Source organism: Castor canadensis, chromosome 3 (assembly GCF_047511655.1).
Source record: "Castor canadensis chromosome 3, mCasCan1.hap1v2, whole genome shotgun sequence".
Taxonomy (NCBI): Eukaryota; Metazoa; Chordata; class Mammalia; order Rodentia; family Castoridae; genus Castor; species Castor canadensis.
In genome coordinates this window covers 87,100,339-87,117,044 of record NC_133388.1, presented here as the reverse complement: position 1 = coordinate 87,117,044, position 16,706 = coordinate 87,100,339, and the positions used below count along the sequence as shown (strand labels likewise).

At 40.4% G+C, this 16,706-nt stretch overlaps 1 protein-coding gene across 1 annotated transcript in view; it reads left to right on the top strand.

Moving 5' to 3' along the window:
* The window catches only part of LOC109697568 (M1-specific T cell receptor alpha chain-like), a 685,092-nt gene that overhangs the window by 656,383 nt on the left and 12,003 nt on the right, over window positions 1-16,706 (top strand). The window contains exon 3 of the mRNA XM_074068410.1: window positions 8,417-8,493. Within this exon, the coding sequence (XP_073924511.1) occupies window positions 8,417-8,493 (77 nt within the window). The remainder of the gene's footprint in view (window positions 1-8,416; window positions 8,494-16,706) is intronic.

Sequence of the window (16,706 nt, the reverse complement as noted above, 5' to 3'; positions counted from 1 at the left end):
TGCAGTAATCAGTGAAAGCTTCTAATTCATTAATAAGCCCTCTAAGGCACTATTCTCTTTGCCTGAGATTATGTCAATGTATAGAATGAACCTTGTAAATAATCATCATTGACCAAAATAAGTGTGATTAGTCTCTATCAAAGTCTGAAAAATCACTTGAGAATTATTCATGAATATTAAGGGACACTTCCTGCTTCTGAGACTTTAAGTCCAAAAATTCAAACAACATATCCTCACTGACAGGAATCTTTTGTTTGTTTGTTTGGTTGGTTGGTTGGGTAGTTGGTTGGTGTTTTTGTTGGTGTCTGAGACAGTGCCTTGCTATACTGCTCAGGCTAGCCTGGAACTTACAATCCTCCTGCCTCAGCCTCCTGAGTTCTGAGATTCCAGGCATGTGCCACCATGCTCGGCAGACAGAATCTTTCAAATCATCCTTTCTGAGTGTCTCTATTTTTAAGGAAACTGGGCCCCGGGAAGAGACTATTCACCATGCCACAACCAGTCTAGGGTTAAACTGGGACTAGACTTTAAGGCTCTGGTGTTTTGAGCCTGTCTCTGGCCTGAAGTTTGAGGAATCCATAGGAGTCATCTGACAAATATTTCTGTGCAGAAACTCTATGCCAGTCACAGTGCTCAGACCAGGGATCCATCAGGAAGTAACCAATAAGACAGTGGCCTCGAGAAACTACATGTTAGAGGTAGATCCCTGATCCCTCTTGGGTCTGACCCTTTTACTCCATCCTCAGTACCTTAGGAAATAATTAAAGTTAATTTTGCTGCTGTTTTAAAGTCCTTTAGCAGGTAAATTGACATAGATACCACTTTAGTAATAAGAAAGGAAATAGCCCCAAAGTAAAGTAGAAAACTAGTAATTTTGCTGCTGATTTGATCATTATAAAATTATTTTATCCATATGAAACTAGAGGCCAAATTAGCTAAACAATGCCAACTCTGTTCCTACATCATTTAGATTCCTCAGGCTCAGACTTAGGATGCAAGAATCCAGGCAGCTTCCTGGCAGCATGACCCAGTGATGCTCACAATGGAAATATTCTCTGTTCTGGACTTTTATGCATCTCCTTAGATTAAAAAAGATCTGAATGCTGTTTTGACATCTAAAATCAAAGAGAGTTTACTCTACATATGTTTAGAAACATACATCTATATATAGAATTCTGTGGTGGAAAAGAGAAAGCAAAGATCCCCTAAAAGAAAATGAGATTGTAAAGACAAAGGATTCATTTAGAACTTACTGTAGATAACTAGTTTGGTTCTCCAGAGCAAACCTAAACTGCCAATGATACAGGCCTACTTCATAGAGTAACTGCCAACTCTTTACTCTGAGCTCTGCTAACTGGATGTTTGATCAGGTTCTTGTTGTCAGGCATATCATAGTGTATCATCTAGTTCAGGCTGGCAACTGACCTTTGGATCTGGAACCCAACTGACTGTTGTACCTGGTAGGCCACTACAATTTAATATTATTTGCACCAATTTATTAATACATAAATGAAAATTGTACCTATATTTAACTTAATGAGCCAAGGGTTGAGGAGTGGGAGAGTTCCCAGCAATGCATACTAGAAAGGGAAAAGAGAATTATTTATCAAAGACCAACAAGAGAAAGAGAAACCTTTTTGCTACTCTTGAATAAGAATTCATAAAAGTGAATAGACAAGAAGCCATGCTAACCTAGAAGACTTGCTGAATATTGGGAGCAGATTCTCTAAAGGGAGCTCGTTTCTTATATTTTTCATCAAGCCAAACCAAACACTGCAAACTGGTTTTACCAAGAACTGTCTTAAACCAAGTCTAGCTGGCTAGCTGCCTTTATAGCTTACTCTAGCTTACTTCTACATAGTCTTCTAACACAAAGGTACCTGTTGAAGATATTTAAATGAAGCCCTATTTCCATAGCTCCCTGGTGCCCTTCCAGCAAAGCATTCCTGTAACGTGCTGCCTATCATTTCTGCAAGTAAGGACAAGTAAGACCCTGCCCTCCAAAACTGCATAAGTATCATAAGTACTTGGCTTAGACTGAAGTCACCTCTATTTTCTTTCTCATAACTGTGTTCATTTGTCGAGATCTGTTTAAATTCAAACTGTGTGGGAGTGTAACTGTTGGCACTGAGGGTTTTTTTCCTCTTGAAATTGTCAGCAAAATATTTTGCCCATAAATAATGTTTCATCTAGACTTGCAAATGACAGCCAACACTGAAGCCTCTTTTCCTTCTTTCCTTTTTTCCTGAAGGAAGTACTTAGGCAGGAAGTAAAAATAACCCAAAATGAAGATTTTTATAGTGGAGGATGGAAGGGGCAGTCACTACGGATGTTAAAGCACGTTCGCTTGTGTAATGTCAGTACTCTGACAGGTACGACATACTGATCTTGAGAGGTCATAGATGCAGAATGCCTCTGGCTAGATGGAGGATGTCCAGAAGAGAACTCAGGTCCAGTTGTCAAGTGCCACCCAAAGCCAGGTACAGAGTCCAGAAGAGAAACTTCCAGACATCCCCATAACTAAAGGCAGAATGAGGATTTTTCCTCATTGTCAAGTCCACCTGAAAGGAATTTTCATTTATAATTAGAAAGACAAAAAGGTAAAGAGCATTTACTTGCAGTGTCCTCGTTTCAAATATTGTGTGCATGGAGCACAGAGGACACAAGAAAGAACCCAAGCAGAAAACTAAAGAAAAGAAATCAATAAAACCACTGAAGAAAATTAGTTGCCCTTATCTTGCCTGTCTCTGATAATGAATGGGTCTTCTTAGCTCATTCCTCACTTTGGTTCTCGAATTTTCTAAGGAATAGCAAAGAACTGGTGGGTTTGGGTTAGTTTTTGCATAACTTGGTTTGTCACCTCTGGATAATATACTTCCTTTTTGGGGAGTTCCAAGGGACTTTTTGTAATGATGTTAAACATGGTGCAAAACTATAACATGTTTTATTTTGGATCTGGGACCAAACTCAATGTAAAACCAAGTAAGTTATACTTGTCTACAAGAAAAGTTACTAACCCTTTATACTAAATTCCCCTTGTTGGTCTGTGTCTGTTTTGAGTCCTTTCATTTTATGTACTGGGTCCTCATCCATAATTATCACTCCTTATTCCTATGTCTCTTGAGCAGATATAAAACGTAGTAAATAAATACTATGATTCCATAAACATTCTGAAACTTCTAACTCTGCTCTTGACATGTTATCCTATATGTTAAAAATTACCAAAATTTAACTGGTTAAAAAAAGAGACCGTTTGGATATAATTTAAAGTACCTATGAATACTCAAGATTTCAGAAAGGAGAAATAACATTAAAATTATATGTATTCTTAAAAGATGAAAATAATTATCTTTATAATAATCTCATAACTAACATTCATTAAGCATTTGCTGTGTGTAAAACCCTATGCAAATGCCTCTGTTACCTTATTTTACCCCTCCTAACAACACTCTGGGGTAGACATTATCATTCCCACTTTCAAAGAGTAGGAAATTGTGAAGGTTAAAAACAGAGCGAAGAGATTGAAATAGCTACCCAAGGGTCACAGCATATGAGGGACAGAGAAAGACCAAGAAACAGGCCTGCCTGTCCCTCCAGCCCAGTCTGTTAACCAAGGACTTGACAAGGTTTGTGTAGGAAGAACTAACACTGTGGCTATGATTACAAGCTCAGCTTTGGAGCAGGAACCACAGTAACTGTAAGAGCAAGTAAGTAAGATACTTTTAAACAAAATGGTAGGCATGTTTATGAATGATTTTACCTGGGAATTACATTCACTGGTCAGTAACTAAATTCAAAACGCTTTATTGACTTAGGTTAAAACCTAAACTCCTTTGTCTCCCTCACCTCTTTCTCCCCAAATGGCTCTTCTCCTCGGGGATATCTTCACAATGATACATTTATTGAGGGCACAGTCTTTGCAGTCAGATAAAAATTGAGAAAATTATCTAAAGTTATCTCAGGCCTCTAAAAAAAAGTGAGAAAGGATATCACTATCCTATATTAAGAAAAGAGATAACTCTTCTCAAATATTTGAAGAATTATTATGTAAATGAGGAAAGAGGTTAGCACAGAAGACAAAATCAAAACCAGCAGATGAAACTGGCTCATCTTTTTTGAATGAAAAGATGCTTTATGAAGTATGGAACTCTTCTTCCTTGGAGATCTTCACATTAGATCCTTAAAGCTAACCATCAGGGTGTTGTGGAAGGGATTTGTTTGCCACTTTAGATATTGGATTGAATCATCTCTGGGCTCCCTTTCAACTTTAAGTACTAAGATCCCATGACTCAAGCCTAGAGGATGAAAAGGTAAGCTCAGACCTGTTTCTTCTTTTTTTATTATTTTGATAGCCAAAGAAATAGATCATCAAATTATTCATGAGATAAAGCCTAGGAGATTTTTAGACCTAGAAGATAATGAGTATGGTTTCTAGTGCTGTAAATTGGAAATAAAAGGAGATATCAGGGATGAGAGAGAGAGAAAATGCCTGGAGGAAGGACCAGAGGTTGAATGAGGGAAATAGGATGACTTTGCAGAGGACAGACCCAGCCTATCAAAGTTTTCACAGGTTCAGCTCTGGAAAGGGATCCAAACATAATGTCAGTCCAAATAAGTGAGCAACCTTTTATACTGGGAAATAGAACCCGTGAGTGAAGTTCCTTCCAATTTAAACACTCTCAAAAGGATGCGTAATTGCTTTCTGATGGGAAAGGATTCTAAGGCAGAAAGACTATTGTTACCACAGATCATTTGTCCCTTGAGATGCAGCCTCTGAGGACTAACTGTCCAGCTTAGACTGCTGGCTACATAAGAAAACGGCTTAGAGCTACTTAAAGAGAATGGAGGTAAATTTGCAACCCTATGCTCCTAAGCAAGAGAGAAAGGATGGGGACCTTCAGGACCAGGTTCATGTAAAGAGGGCCAACACTGTGCCGACAGAGGCTCATCCCTTGGGAGGCTGCACTTTGGAAGAGGAACTCAGCTAACTGTCAGGCCTGGTGAGTGGGTCCTTTTCTACTCCAGGAAAACATTCCTCTAAAAAAACTGAAAAGGAGCATGATAAATGAATTCCTTTTGTCTTAAAACCAAGAGAATGTGTGTATTACCTCTCCTGGAGAACCTGCCCCCATCCCCAGATAGGCTGGGATGAGGAACCAAAGGGAAAGCCAAGACAACCTAGAGTCTCTTTTAAAAGCCCCAGAGTCTGAGAGGAGAGTGTGATGGTCCCCATCAAAGGCAAAGTTAAAGGACAGTCCCACTGGAAAGCATGAGGTGTCCCAAAACACCTGCTCTGCTCCATGACCAACGCTCGAGGAAGGGTATGGCCCTCATCCCAGAACAGGCAAACCAAGAGGAGAAAGGTTGATAAGATTTACTCTTCCTTGGTTCTGTAATTCTTGGCCATCTCCCTATAAGAGGTTTTATTGACCATTGTTCCTCTGTCTTAGGGAGAATGACCTTGCCATCGTACTATGTAAACTTTCCCCAAGAAGCCTGGCCACCCTCTTCCTTGGTGCTGCCTCATCAATGGATAGTCTATAGAATAGCTAAAGGGAGTCTGGGTCTGAAATTTTGACTAAAGAAAGTAAAGCCAATCCACAAGGCACAGCAGGTACAGCAATGGGGAGGACCCAGAACTAATATATCCCTTCTCTGTGTTGGCAAGTATATGTGTGTATATGACTGTGTTCTTCAACATTTCCATTCTGAATGTATGGACATCCTGATCCTGAAGGTTTCAGAGTTTATGGGGCTACCCATTCTCAGGTTCTTTTGTGGGGTTAAACATAGTCAAATAGGCCCCTGAATGAGGTATGGTTTAGAGGTATTTTCCTTACTCACAGAGCCAGGTCCAAAAGGCCAAGCAGAGAGGTGAACAAATATATGAATGGGTTAGACCCAAATAAGTGCTCACTTGCAACCATTTCAGCTCTCTGAAGTGAGCACTGCAACCCTTCCACTTGCCCGAGGCCATGTTCTGTGTCGGGTTGCTACCTTGGCTCCTGTGTTTTTGCTGGCCCTCAAATCACTGTGTCATTAATACTGCAGGGAACAAGCTAACTTTTGGAGGAGGAACTAGGTTTCTAGTTAAGCCAAGTGAGTATTGGGGTTTGGAACCCGATTCTATTTCCAACCTTGAAACAGGAGCCTGGTCACCAGTTTTAAGTTAAGCATGATGGTTTGGCCAAATTAGTCTGTACTAAGTTTGCTTTTAAAATGTTTAGTATTACTCTTGTGCATAACCATGTACATATGTATGAATTCAGTATGGATACAAGATATTGCTATCTTGATGTTCTCTGGGGTCCATTTTCTTAAGAGAAGAAAAACAGCATTTCTTCATGCCACTTCCTGGTTGTCCCAAGAGGAAGAGGAAGGTGGAAAGGGGATTCTTTCTATTCAGAGAAGTTAAGTGATTGGAACATGTTCACAAAAGTAAGTCAAGGACCCACGTTTTCTAAGGTTCGATATATTGCTGTCTGAACCAGGCTGCAGCTTCTGTAGCCATCATTCTGATTTATCTCCTCCAGCTCTCATTTTTCCCAATTAATGTAACTGAAATATTGGTAACCCTTATCTCCTGGCTCACAGAAAGCATGTGAGGATTAAAAACACTCTGCTCTGAAAAGGTATTGAGCTGGAGGAGTTTGTTGTTTTTTTGTGGGGGAATATTCTTTATTTTATTGTCTCATTGGAGGAGAGAATAAGAAGGGAAAGGCACTTGAAAGGCAAGGTGATGGGATCAATAAATGAACGTGCACAAAATAAATTAAGGCATTCAACTAGGAAGCAAGACAGTGGCCCCTGGCTCAGCTTCTCACTAATCGTGTGGCCACAAGACAATCTCTTGAGCTCTCTAAACCTCAGTTCATCTGCAACATGGAGATTATCATTTCAGCCCTTCCTACCTCAAAGGATTGCATGAGAAGCAAATGAGATAATGTATGTGAAATTTCTTTGGAAATTATGGGTAGTCGGGTAACTGGTGATTTTTAAGAGTTAGATTTTATACAAATTCAATTCAGGGGGTAAACTTAAAGATGAACAAGTTTAGTGGACTTTGACTATGGCAAAAAAAGCGTTGAATTTGGAAATATGGTGGACTTCTTTAGTTATGAGAATTGGTGACCAAGACCTTCCCTGAAGATCTTTAAAAACTTAGGAAATGAGTGAGGTTGGGAAAGTGGTTTCTGAGTTTTCCTTCCACTTTGAAGAGTATATGAGTTTAATATTTTTCTTGAGTTTAACTAAATATATAGTTAGTGCTGGATTAGATCTCAACCAAGCAAAAGAATCCTGGGAGAGTTCTTGTGCTTAGAAATGAAGCTCCCTTTGGTTTTTGTGGTGAAATAGATCACTGTGGCATCTTCAGGCAGCTGGAAGTTGGTTTTCGGAAGGGGAACTGCGTTAAAAGTGGATCTTAGTAAGTATTTCTATAGATTCTGAATTTGACTACTTATTGAGACAAGTAGCAAGTTTTGGGGGGAATCTAAGTGTACTTCCAAGTATCCTCCATTTGTTCCTATTTCACAGTGAGCAGAGTGCTCTCTGTGCTTTCCCCATCCTAACTAAGAGAGCTTATTCTGCCAAGTAACAGTTTGCATTGTTTGAAAGATTAAGGGACACAGAATGGAAGGTATTTCCTTTGTCCAGTGGCCAGCTGCATTAAAAAATCTGTCCTGAGGTGCCACCTTCTCTTCTACTTCACGTCCTCTTACAACCTCAGTGCCCTCAATGGCCAAAGCCACATCTTCCAGTTGCCCAAACAACATCCCAAAGTCACTTTGAAAGAATCTCTGTCTTTATCTTTTCTATGAAGCAATTTACTTAGTAATGTTCACATTCAGTACATCAGCAGGAACAGGCATGATCTAAGTCTCCATCAATTTACACACCGTGAGATTCAGAACCTGGCTTTGATCCTTCAGCACTCAATTTGCTTAACTGTAAATAAAGGTGATGATTAACTCTTCCATATCTGAACTTCACTTGAGACATCACCTCCTCAGAGAGAGCTTTCCTGCCTAGCCAACCTAACAAGTCGTCAGACACAGCTGCTGCCTGATTGCCCTCTATCCTGTTACCCAGGCTCATTTTAACTCACACACTTTTATCACTTGACCTCATATTATCTACATATTTGTTTATTGTTTTCCTCTTCCTAGATGTGAGTGCCATGAGAACAGGGACAGTGTGTGGCTTTCACTGCCTCTTCAGAGCCCAGTGTTCAGTGAATTAAGGACCAACCACCACTGTCTCTCCTTCTTACAAAATTACAGGGCTTTGTTATCACATGTCCAAACACTGAAAACTCACTATGATCTAGCCAAAGGCAAGGCCAAAGACTAATTTCCATTGTTTATAGTTGTACAGGTGGTGGGTTTGAGTGAACAGACACATGAGGTATTTGCAGGGCGTCATTTCACTGTGTCTACCAAGGAGGAAATACATGGCTATTTGGGAAAGGAACCACTGTGTCAGTGAGTCCCAGTAAGTACCTGGTAAATACTGATCATAATGCCTGCACTCATCTCATAGTCTTATATTGCACAAATGATGAAATGTCTCCTTATCCTTTAAGCCAAGGAGAACTGGGGTTTAATAAGGAAAGACATTAAGGTAAAATGAAAAATTGGATGCAATCCTTCATTCCTAATACTCCAACCATCTCCCATGGCCTATTATGTGCTCACAATTTTTTAAAAATAAACTAAAATAATAATAAAAAAGAAAAATTACCTCTAGGGGTATAAGCCACTTGCTAAACACTCGTAAAATGAGATTATACACAGGTGTTGATTTCTAAGTAAAAATGGGGATCAGAGCTAATATCCTTTGGTTAGTAAAACAAGATTACTTGGTGAACTTTTTGCAAATCTTTTTGAAAGGAATAAGTTTCAGAGTTGGCTAAAGAATATCACTTGGACTCTCCTCAGGCTTTCTGTTATATTTGTTGTGCCCTGAAAAGAGGCTTTCACAGGCTTAATTCCATGGTTTCCCCTTTATTCCAGTAATCAAAAAGGGGGAATCCCAGCCAGAGCTCCCATGAGAGAGGATAGATGCATGTTCATCACAGCAATCTGTTATTGAGGTAGCTCAGGCATTATTGTCAGGCAGCACAGTGCTGACTTATAACATACTCATCTTTGGGAGTGGGGCACGGTTATCAGTAAAACCTAGTAAGTATGCAATATGTCACTAAAGTGAGAGGCTTAATGTGGCTACTGAGGCCCACTGAATTTGCTTCAGTATTTGTAAGGCCCAAGTGATAAGAAATTAATGGTTTGTGTAGACTTAAGTGTGTTCCTATATAGAAAGAAATGTTAAATTAATAGCACAGAAGATAGCAAGAGCTTGCTGTGGAGGAAGAAAAATCATATAGATGAACCACAAATAGTAGACTGAAAGAGCCCAAAGATTTGACCCTAAAAAAAAAAAGGCAGAAAGTTTGGCTGACTACTGCAGTACTTCTAATCCTGGCTCAATTAGTGCATCTGGATCACAGTTTATTTATTTGTAAAATGAAAATAATACGTCATAATTTATTTTAGAGATAAATCATGTATGTGGAAATATTTTGTAAATTCTTAAGAATTAAAATATTATTTGACTATAGAACAAAAATGCAGACAGAAGAATTCTTTTTTCTTTTTCTTTTTCTTTCTTTGGTGGGACTGGAGTCAGAACTCAGGGCTTTGCATTTTCTTTTTTTTGTGGTACTGGGGCTTGAACTCAGGGCCTACACCTTGAGCCACTCCATCAGCCCTTTTGTGTGTGTGTGTGTGTGTGTGTGTGTGTGTGTGTGTGTGTGAGTGTGATGGGTTTTTTTGAGATAGGTTCTCTCCAACTATTTGCCCTGGCTAACTTCAAACTACAATTCTCCTTATCTCAGCCTCCTGAGTAGCTAGGATTACAGGTGTAAGCCACCAGCTCCCAGCAGGGCTTTGCACTTTCAAAGCTTTGGCTACAACTCCAGTCCATTTTGCTGCAGTTATTTTGGAAATGGGATCTCAAGAACAATTTGCCCAGGCTGACCTCAAACCCCGATCCTCCAGATCCGGCCTCCCACAAGGCTAGGATTACAAGTGTGAGCCAGCAGAATTTTTTTTAGCATGAAGAGACTGTGGGTTCTCAGTAAAATGACTATTTTCTGGGGATCTGTAGCTTGAGGCATTGGTAAAAAAACACTCTCTCTTCCATGGAAGTATAGTGACTTGAAAGCCACTTACAAGAGAATGGCAAGGGAAAGGAAGCCATTTTGTAAAGGTCTGCATTACAGTGTGAATTCTAAGAGTTACCAGAAAGTCACCTTTGGAACTGGGACAAAGCTCCAAGTCATCCCAAGTGAGTCCAGTTTCCAAAACATTTCTTCTTCCTTGTGTTGTCTTCTCTCAGATGGTAACATTTGAAGCATATAAGGGGATGTAATAGCCCTTCCCTTTCCTGGTCATTTTCAGGAGATTTAAATAAGGGATTATATAAAGATCCTCATCCATCTCTTAACATCTTAATAGTATTATTCCACCCAAGTTCTTTCTTAATAGAAAAGAAAGTGAGGGCATTGCCTGTGAGGCCAATGGAAAACAAATTTGCAAAGCATAAGAACTGGTATTTTTACCAAATTAGAAGCATAACAGGTTTCATGTTATCAGAGGGATACTTGGTCATAGGGCAGAACAGTACTCAAGTAACAAGTCTACCATTGAGTCACTGGCTTCCAAAGCAAGTTGACTGGGGCCGGGGGAGCAGGAAGGTGTCACTCAAAATGATTTCAATGCTATTCCATGAAGTTTCAGAGTGATTGAAGTTAAAATTAAGGGAGACACTATGAAAGGAATCTAAAAATTATTAAGTGTCATGGGAATGAAAGAAGGGCTATATACATCTGCTAGATAAATAAAGTTGAAAATCCTAAATTTGAGGGTGATAGACCCAGAGATGTGGGTAGGCAGAAGCTTCACTTAAAGTGTTATACAATAAATGCCTCCAAGTTTGAGTCAAATGGCCTGTGTGTTATGTGGAATGTAAAAAGAAAGTTTTGTAGGTAAAAGGGCCACGTCTCTAGGTCTTGAGTATGAGAGGATGTGCAGGCTTTTGTGTGTTTTGTGCTGAACATGAAACACTGTGGGACGAGTGGAGGCTATAAACTGACCTTCGGGAGTGGGACTAGACTGCTGGTCCAGCCTGGTGAGTACAGTAACAGAGCAATAACAGAAAGATTGAAGGTCAAATGTCTTCATGTCTCAAGAAACGGTCATGTAATAAAGGATGGGTTAGCATTTGGGGGTCACTGTTAGAAAAGTTCTGATGCCCAGTTCTAGCAAAATAATCCAAATACAACTGCAATCCATGAACAGAAAACAAGGAAGAGTATTCTCCTAAGATTTATTTCTCCTCTGCTAAAATGTCTTGTGAATCCAGGATATTTGTGTTCCTGTTAGCAGTACTGGTTCAGCTCACTTAGCCTCAGGTCATCTGTTTTTCATTTATTAAGCTAGATAATAGTGTTTAAGCCCATGACCCAGTTGTGGCCAGACTGAGGTAATGTAATGTCTACAGATTGTTAACCCGCTTGGAACACCATAGGTTCTCCCTAAGTGATCCATCTCTAAATAGATCACAGGTTGAAAAGCCCAACACTGAAGGCCATTTTTGTATGGCAGTTTGTTATAGTATGAATTCAGCATCCAACAAACTCACTTTTGGAAAGGGTACCATGCTTCTAGTCTCTCCAGGTAAGTGCTACCTCCAGCCCCTGTTGTTTTTCCCTTGTCTGGTTTAAGGCTTCAACAAATAGTTACTGTGTTTTACCCTCTTAGATTGCATTATCCTTGTTTTATCACTTGACCTTCCATGAATTTAAGGTTGGTCCTCCATGGGCCCTTCATTTAAACATGGAAATAATAGAAGAGATGGAAATAACAGTAGAACTAATTCACTAGTCTGGAATGGAGTAGAGACTAACACCCTACACAATCAAGACAAATGTAGTTTCTCCAGAAATAGCCCAGCTTCCTGTTTAAAGCCTACACTGTGGTCTTCCCAGGCATCCTTCACATTCCTCTTACTCTCTGTATCCCAAATTTAGCCACATAATCTTAGACAATCTGTGACATATAAAATTCCAGAAATCTTTTATTACTAAGAATATCCACCTATTAAAAGTGAAAGATCCTTGAGAACAAAGGCTCTTTTATATCCCATACAGTATCTGATAAGGTTCTTTCACAAAGTGTTAAAACACTTTGCTTGTTTAATTGAAATTAAGCCCCCAAAGAAATCAGTTTCCAGGCCAAAGGGAAGAAAAAAAGTAAAACAAATGACACAGGACATTCAAGCATGGGGTGAAAAGGGTAAAAGACTAGACTGAGAATCAAATAGAACTACATTTTACTCTCTGCTCCCAAATAGCAATGTAATTTAGAGCAGATTTCTCACCTCTGAACCTCTCCTTTCTCATAGATAAATGGGGCAGTGGTCTCCAGTCACCTCACTGGCCCCTTAGTACCTATGCCTTTGTTCCATTTGGGACTGTGCAGTGGGAATGTCTTCCTCATGTGAATGAGGAAAATAGCTTTGTTAAGTCTCAAGTGTTTACTAGCTCCTAAGCATAAAGGAGAAGAGGTGAAGTGGCAGAGGGAGTTATTGTAAGGCCTCAGGCACTGTGGGACTCGGAGGAACAAACAAACTCACCTTTGGGACAGGCACCCTGGTAAAAGTGGAACTGAGTAAGTGTGAGATTCTGTGGTATCTGTAAATATGTTCTGATAACACTGGACAGAAGAAAAGGAGGTGTCATTTTGTCATTATATCTTCTGAATTAACCATAATCTAATGCTGACACATTAAGAATTGCAACCCTTTCAGGCCTTCAGCCTGGTGCCAGTGGTTCACACCTGTAATACTAGCTATTTGGGAAGCTAATCTTGGGAGGATTGTGGTTCCAGGCCAGACCCACAAAAAAGTTTGCAAGACCCCTTCTCAACAGGGGAAAAAAAAGGCTGGACATGCCACCATTTGCTTAGAACTGAGAGATGTTGCCCGTCACTGAGAGGAAGGAAATTCATGGAATTTAACTTTCTTATTCTTAGAGTTCTTAGATATTGCCATGAGTGAGGGATTCAGGAAGTCTTGAGATAGATGCCCCAAATGTCTAATGGATTCCCTTCTCCTTTCAGTGACGAAACAGAGTACAGGGCTTTGGGAGCATTTACCTGATGGGGAAAGGAGCTAGCAGCAGCCACCCCTTGTTCTGACTCCCTTTCCTTCACCATTTCCTGTATTTTTACCCAATCAGACCAGCTACTGGTCTAAAAATGCCTCACTCATTTGTGAGTTGGAGAAAAATGCAGTGTGAGGGGCCTTTGAACATAGCAAAGGCCTAAAACTTTATCTCTGAGAGGGATTCTAGAAATCATCTAGTTCAGCACTCTTTATTTTTCCAAGAAGGAAGTTAAGACCCAGAGGGGTTGGCTGAATTATCCAATATCATAAAGTAATGAGAACCTAGACTGGGATCCTGGTCCTGTACCATATTCTGACTATTGTTTGGTGAACGATAGGTAGGTAGATGCAGTATTTGTTCATGAACCAGAAAATACAAGTCATTTTACCACAGAAATATTAAAAAGTACTCTTATTACCTGCACTTTACTACATAGGCTTCCTGGGCCTACTCCCCAGCTGTGTTGTCAAGGAAATGGCCCATTTTGTCATGGGGCAAATCAGTGTGGGAAATACTGGAAGCTTCCAAGTAATCTTTGGGACAGGAACAAGACTGTTGGTTGATGCAAGTAAGTTCCATGAAAAAAACTTAGTTTATTTACAGTTGAGGGACATCTATTCATTGACAGGTTTTGTTTGTTTGTTTGTTTGTTTGTTTCTTTGTTTTGGAGGATGATGTGTAACTCTACTCTTTAAATAAGAAGACAACAAGTTGGAAATAATAATGTTGCATATATTGTATCCATGGGTGTCATTCCTGCTAGAAACACCTAACAAGCACTTAAGAAGTATGGGTGGGTAAAACTCCCTTAGGTCCTGTCTGGAATTGAAACTCTGTAATTACCTGAACAACTTTGTCAACCTAAACACTAATAACAGTTTTTATATAGTCCACCGCATAAAAAGAAGAATCTTCTGTTGGGTTCTGCTTTATTTCCCATTATCCTCCAATGGTTTTAGGAAAAGGAAGATTAAATAGTAAAATTTTATTCCTGCTACCACTTTGGTGTATGCAGACAAATACAGGAAGATACTTAGTAACAAACTTGAGTGTGACATAGGATCCCAGGCCGAAGCCCAGCGAAAAGGTACCATTTTGTATAGAGTTGTGTGGCAGTGTGAACACAGGCTTCCAGCAACTCGTATTCGGAACTGGTACACAACTTTTGATCAGCCCAAGTAAGTCAGAACTCCTGAAATGTGTGAACTCAATATTGGGTTCGCATTTATATACCTAGAGTCTGGCCATTAGTCTGGTCTATAATCGATTATTATTATTACTACAATTTTGTTATCAATTACAAAAATGCTACTAACTTGGAATATCCATTCTCTGCCATATTATTCTTTTTGCCCTCTAAAGGGAATCACTGTCAAGATATGGGGACAAAAATGTTGTTTTCTTTAAGTTTCTTAATTGTTCATTAGGTTTCTGCCTCTCTTCTAATGATCAGTATGAGCCTTACAATATTTTGGTTTTTATGCTGCCTTCTTATTATGTCTCTTAGAAATGCTTCCTTGGTTTTTCCTTGCCTAAGCACTTAGATTTTGCAACTTACATTTACGCAGAGTATACTTAACTTTTAACCTCTCCCAAAACTGGCTTCCTTTTCCCAGTAATTATGACAGGAAAATCAGCTCAACTCAGTAAATGATTATTAAGTATCATCAACAAGCCAGGGACTGTAGTTGGTTTAAAAAGAAACAAAGAAACAAAACACTCATAAGAAAAGTCCAGTAATTTATATATGCCAAGATGGGGGTGGGGTGGAGGGTTAGGAAGCCCTGATGCCTAGGGACAGGACAGAGATGATAATGGACACCCTAAATCCCTAGGCAAAGAACAAACATGATTCCACCCCATACACTTCTGGGAAAGGAATAGAGTATGTTCTGTACTGGGATATCTGACTTTCTTGAGGACAAAAAGCCTGTTGGCAGTTAGCATCTTTTTGAGGACAGAAACAGGAATGAGTCAGCCATGAATCACCCAAGACTCTTGCTCAGCCCCAGAGAGAACATGGTGGCTCTGAGTCATGCCGAGGCATGTTTGTGATGTGTGCCTCCGTGGAGTGGGCTGTAAATGCTCTTGTTCTTACTCTGCCTGGCAAAGTGAAAAATCCATTTTTACATATGTCCCCAAGAAAGTGGAGCCTTCTTCTCAAGCACGACAGATGAAGGCGGGAAAAGGCCCTCCTGCTCCCTAGTATCTTTAGAAATACTCACACCCACCAGGTCTATGTAGGAGGCTGTGTGTTTCACAAAGTTTTGTGAAGACAGTTTTCCCAGAGAAGAAATGGCCAGAGGCAATGTTTGTTGATGGCTGTGGTGAGGAAAATGAAGGCCATGGTAGCACTGGGGCTGGCACTGATTATACCCAATTAGGGAGATTCCTGCAGGTCCTCATCCCACCCTGCAGAGGGAACACTTCAGGATCAGCCTTCCCTGGGTTCCACACTTCAGGGCTTCTGCAAAGGCTGTGCATCCTCCATGAGAGGGTGAGCAAAGCTAGGAGCTTTTTATATGTACTTGCTCAGAGTGGGCAACTTTTGGGAAGAGAATCCAAGTGGTGGTGATAACAAGTAAGTGAGCCAGGAACCTCCTGCACAAAAGGCCCTCCCCTGTCTCTACCTGGTGCTAGATAATCTCTTATCATAGTTCCTGAGGAGGCAGAGAAACCGTATCTTTTACCAATATTGCATCATCACTCACACCCTAGGTTCTTAGGCACTGTCCCAAATCTTTACCTCCTCTTTGATTCTTCCATCCTCCCCTTCTCCTGGCGTCTCCACTGACCACACTCCCTTTTGCTATGTAAAGCTGTCCCTGCTCTTCCTTAAGGCTTGGTTTCAAATTGAATGGTGGACCACAGAAGTGAGAGGTGGAAGGGACCCTGGGTACATCTTACTCGGGGCAGCCTACGGTTCAGTCTAAGCTTCTGTCCAATCCCATGCTGATGACCAGTGCAGAGCATGGGTAAGCCCCAGACCCTCAGTCCCACCCTCAGCTTGATGGGCCACATAGCTCTTTGGTAAGTGATGCTCAAGCTCAATGAAAGAGAAACTGAGAGCCAGCAACACACAAGGGCAGGGAACCGAGGGTTGCATTCCCACATCAGCTCAGGACTGCAGCCCAGGCTCTGAACTTTGTGGGCCTCAGCTTTCCCATCTCTGAAGTAGGCAGCGTAAGCTGTTTCCTCACATCTTTGGAAATTTTTATGGAATTTGTTGTGATTTTTTTTTTCCTCTGAAGTCTTAAGGTTTCATAGAAACAGGGCCTTGTCTGAATCAAGATCCCTAGAGATAAAGGAATCAAAGCTTTAGGTGCCTTGGCTTATTTCTAGGTGGTAGAGGAAGAATAGAAGCACAAATCATAGGAAAAGTCTGAATCCTGCTTGGAGTCTTGCTCAGACAGGGTTACACAGGACTTAAATGCCTGGGGCCCCCCTAGGAAGAAGTCTGGGATCAGGAAGCATCAAA